The 4895-nt window shown below is 32.9% G+C and overlaps 1 protein-coding gene across 1 annotated transcript; it reads left to right on the forward strand.

The window, feature by feature from the left end:
* The first annotated feature begins 1110 nt into the window (after window positions 1-1110).
* On the forward strand, window positions 1111-2625 carry LOC137805904 (gamma-glutamyl peptidase 3). Its single transcript, XM_068605786.2, has 3 exons — window positions 1111-1661; window positions 1913-2245; window positions 2341-2625. Exons 1-3 carry the CDS (start codon window positions 1197-1199, stop codon window positions 2437-2439), a joined length of 897 nt encoding a protein of 298 aa, XP_068461887.1. The 5' UTR covers window positions 1111-1196; the 3' UTR covers window positions 2440-2625.
* The last annotated feature ends 2270 nt before the right edge of the window (window positions 2626-4895 follow it).

Below are 4895 nucleotides of genomic sequence, written 5' to 3' on the forward strand. Positions count from 1 at the left end.
CCACGCGCAACATAGATTTTTTGGGAATGTATTTACGTTTAATTTTATATTATTATAATAACAATATAAATATTAATAAAATATTTACCACATAATTTGGTTACAATATTGGATCATATAATGTAACGTTAACCTAGTGAATTACACTGCTTTTATTTTATATTGCATACAATATATTTATATTTAGTGTAAAATGACTAAATAAATTAAATGGCTTAGCGGTGATGTTTTGATAAATAAGACATTTGTCAATAGTTGGTCATGATGTGTCATTTTTGTAGGAAGGTGCTCGAAATCAACGCTTGGGATCTCTCCAACAACTTTCTTGGGTTCTTCAACACCTCTGCAACGACAGTCTTGGATCACGTGACTTTCATTTCACTTGGACCATATAGCAAATAACTTTTTTCCTTTTGTAATTTCCATTTAATTTTTTTCTTTCAAAATAAACAATAAAATATTTGATTATTGTTTATATTCAAATATAATTTTAAATAAATCATTTATTATATTTCTTGATGGTAAAAATGTGACTCTCAAACCTTTTAAAATAAAAAAAATGGTTGAGCGGTATTTTATAATCATGAAACTTAGAAATTGAATATCTGTGTTATTTCAATATATTTGAAGTTATTCGACTGTGAAATATATAAAATAATCATTGATTAATATATAGAATTCTAGAACAATAGAAGATAATATATACTAAATAATATCATTATTGTGCATTGATGAGGTGGATTTATGAAAGAATAAGAAGTGGATGCTCGTTAATGACATGTGACGTGTACACTTAGCATAGCTCGATCATGTTTATAACATGGTTTCCCTTTGTCCATCATATCAAATCACCATCTTCCCATTTCTACTTCCACAAATTTATGTTCACTATATATGATCTATGCTATTGGTGGTAAAAAATTATAAAAATATGAATTTTTGAATCTTTGTTTAATAGTATGCATTAAAAAAGTTGAAAGATATAGAATCAATTTAATTATGGATGATTTGCATAATTTACAAAAGGTGTTTTGTATTTTAAACACTCGACCACCCCAATAAATCAACCATGGTGTTGTCCATGTTTTGCATGTGTCACAAGTGGTCACCATAGTATAAACTTCTTCCGACATTGGTCCATGAATATGTCTGGTCTTAGTTAGAGAGACTCCAAAAACAAGTTATACATTTAGATCATGTACAAAGGAATTGCCATCTATATAACACCTTTTACTCAACCACCCAACAACAACAATCTGGTTTCTCTCTCTTTTTTAGATTTCACAACCACAACACAACTCATTTTGCAAACTCAGCTCTTCATTTCAGCTAGCTTGAAGATGGTAATTGATGGGGAAAGTAGAAGATATGCTGTGCTGCAAGCAGCGCATGATTCTGACTATGTGGAGAAAGTGTATGGTGGCTACTACAACCTCTATGTAGAAGCCTTTGGGCAAGAGGGAGATAAATGGGATTTGTTCAGAGTCTATGAGGGGAATTTTCCTGAATTCAATAATCTGCATAAATATGATGGATTTGTGATCACTGGTAGCCCCAGTGATGCTTATGGAAATGATTACTGGATCCTTAAACTTTGTTTCATGGTACGAATCATTGATGCTATGGAGAAGAAGCTCCTTGGCATTTGCTTTGGTCATCAGGTATATGTGTTGTTCACTTCACAATTTCAACAAATGTATAGACTTTAGTTTAAAGGGTCATCAAATTAGAAACTTTCACAGTTTGTTCATTTTGCAGTAATTATCTTAACAATCCTAGAAACTATGATTTTCTTTTATTCTCTGAGATAACTTATGATAATACATACAAATTAAATTTTGAATCCTTCAAATGTTTTATCTGGGTTTCAATTTGGACTTGTATAATTTTGTGATTGACCTTGATCTTATAGGTACTATGCAGGGCTTTGGGTGGAAGGGTAGGGAAATCGAACACAGGGTGGGATATTGGGTTCAGAGAAGTGCATTTCATGAAAGATCTAGCTGGATCTTATAGCTACCTAGATGATCATGAAATGTCATCATTCCTTTCGATCATAGAGGTGCACCAAGATGAGGTTTATGAGGTTCCTGTGGGTGCAGAAGTGATTGCATCTTCAGAAAAAACTGGGGTGGAAATGTTTGCAATTGCAGACCACATTCTTGGAATTCAGGGTCATCCTGAGTTCACCAGAGATATACTGTTTAATCTCATTGATCGCCTTCTCAACATGAATGTCATAGAGGTAACATTGCACTATTATTAAGTACCATTTCACAGTTTTTTTATTTTTGTATTCTTCGAATGTATGAGTGAATCATACTTATGGTTATGATACAGAAAGGATTAGCAGAAGATTTGAAGTGTCGCTTTGAGTATGCTGAGCCAGACAAGGAGTGCTGGAAAATGATTTGTAGGAGCTTTCTCAAGGGGAAATAGTACTACATGCATTAGTTCCTATGTTTATAGACACACCCTTTTAAGTGAATGTTTATTTCAATTGTCTTTCACATTGTAGGTTCAACTGTATTTCTATGGACTAGACTTTAAGACAAATATCTATATCAGTGAGGTTTTCACACCTTTATAAATTCAACCACATTCCTATGAATTAAATTTTTATCAGCGAGCCTTATTCCACACCATTGTGGATGCAGTCTCATCCATGTGGACACATAATTTCAATACAAATGTCTACACTAACAAGTCTTTTTATACTTTCATAAACTCAATCACACTATCGTGAGAAAATCTTTTATACAAAAACAACTCAAAGTTCAACTTAGATGCATAATATCAATATCATAATATCTCCACATCCTAACAAAGTTCAATATGAATTTGAATATCCATAAGCAAGAATTTTATTTTATCCTAAAAAGAATTAACTACTCAATTTAAACAATCTAGTATAATAATAAATTAAACTGCAAGTCCAAGAGTTACATAAAAATCCATTTTAGTTGTCAATAAAAAAAAAAAGACTATAAAAAAAAATCGCTAGTGTGAAGTTTACTCAAATTGAAAAAAAATAAATATCAAATATTATATCCACAATAGAGACCTTTAACTCACACTTGTAGGTAAGAAGTAAGAAGAAGTTTTTATTCTTTTATGTGTATATTTACATGTATAATAAATATATATACTAGTGTAGGGATCTTGTGTCGGTACATATGAAGGATTGACTATCCGGTTTGTAATTTTTCTCGCACAATGTGGCAGTCTATGTCAATGTGTTTTGTGCATTCATGAAATACTGGGTTTGCTGCTATATGTAATGCCGCTTGATTGTTACAGAAAAGTTGAGCTGGCAAGTTACATGATATCATTAAATCCTGTAATAGATATCTTAACCAAACTATCTCCAAACAAGTATTGGCCATCGCGCGATATTCTGCTTCCGCTATACGTTTTGTCTGTTTTTTTGACTTTCCATAAGATAATAGAAGAACCAAGAAAAATGCAATACCCAGATACTGATCTCCAAGTTGTCTGACAACCTCCCGCAATAAGCTATCAATGTCAGATTGTTCTCGGATGGCAATAACAATCCTTGTCCCGTTGATCCTTTGATGTACTTTAGGACTCGAATTGCGACATCCCAATAAGGTTTCCGTGGAGGCTGTATATATTGACTTAAGGTCCAAACCGAAAATGCTATGTCAAGCCAAGTAACCATGATGTATATCAGTCGTCCCATATTTGACTGGATCCTTTAATAACTTTCCATCGTCTAGTGTGAGTTTTAGGTATTTCTCCATTGAAAATTTATCTGGACGAGCACTTGTGAGTCCTGTATCCTGCAAAATATCAAGCACATCATTTCTTTGTGACATGTAAATACCAGCTTTGGAACTGAAAAATTCAATCCCTAGAAAATATTTTAAGTCTCAAAGATCTTTAGTGCGAAATTATTTTAATAGACAGTCTTTAACATGCTGAATTTCTGTCAAATCATTTCCTGTCAAAAGAATATCATGCACATAAATCAAAACGACAGTAAATGATGAGTTATTCTGTCTTGTGAATAGAGAGTAGCCTGTCTTGGACTGTTAAAATCCTACATATTTAATCACATGAGAAAATGTTGAATACCATGTCCGGATGCTTGTTTGAGACCATAAAGGGATTTGTTGAGTCAACATACAATGTTCTCCCCTGTCGATGATGCCCGGGTGACAAGTCCATGTAAATAATTTCATGCAATGTGCCATTTAATAAGGAATTTTGCACATCTAGCTGGTGAGTAAACCAATTTTTGGCTGTTGTAATGGTGAGGAGTCACCTCAAAGTTGTTAATTTTGCTGTTGGTGAAAAAGTTTCAGAATAGTCGACACCTTCAATCTGTGTATCCCTTTGCAACAAGGCGCGCTTTATATGTGTTGACATTGTGATAAGTGTCTAATTTAAGTAATATTTCATATTAAAATATAGGCACTTATGAGGATTTATTGCTAATTTACATATAAAATAATCCCTAATTTATGAATTTATACCTTTTACATTTTTTATGATCTTTATTTGAATAAGAGTATTTTATTCCCAAATTTGGTGTTAATTGCAGATTTCTAAGGAAGATTGGAGATTTGGATTAAAGATGAATGATTTGAGCAAAAAAGATAAAGATAGAAGGTCCCAGAATGGAAAAAGATGCAAAGAAAGATTGGGCCTTTTTTATGTTTTATCATTTAGCCCATTAGCGCAACACAATAAACAACCTAACCCTAGAAAACTAGGATCAATAGAGGGCTAGAGGCTCAACCTTAGTGTGCCAGATTGAGAGAAAAACACCTTAGAGTGAATTGTAACCAATTGGGAGAATGGAAGGTGCTAGAAGTATGCGTAGCTAATTCTACCCTTTGGGATTGGGAGTAATCTGCTCAAACTCTTAT

The sequence above is a fragment of the Phaseolus vulgaris genome, chromosome 3, assembly GCF_051622355.1.
Source record: "Phaseolus vulgaris cultivar YP4 chromosome 3, ASM5162235v1, whole genome shotgun sequence".
NCBI lineage: Eukaryota > Viridiplantae > Streptophyta > Magnoliopsida > Fabales > Fabaceae > Phaseolus > Phaseolus vulgaris.

What these genes read in the sequence shown, in the direction of transcription:
- LOC137805904 (XM_068605786.2), top strand. Translation starts at nt 1,197, where the DNA reads ATGTACAAAGGAATTGCCATCTATATAACACCTTTTACTCAACCACCC. An exon ending in GCATTTGCTTTGGTCATCAG is followed by an intron (nt 1,662 to 1,912) that starts GTATATGTGTTG and finishes TTGATCTTATAG; the next exon opens with GTACTATGCAGGGCTTTGGG. An exon ending in TCAACATGAATGTCATAGAG is followed by an intron (nt 2,246 to 2,340) that starts GTAACATTGCAC and finishes GTTATGATACAG; the next exon opens with AAAGGATTAGCAGAAGATTT.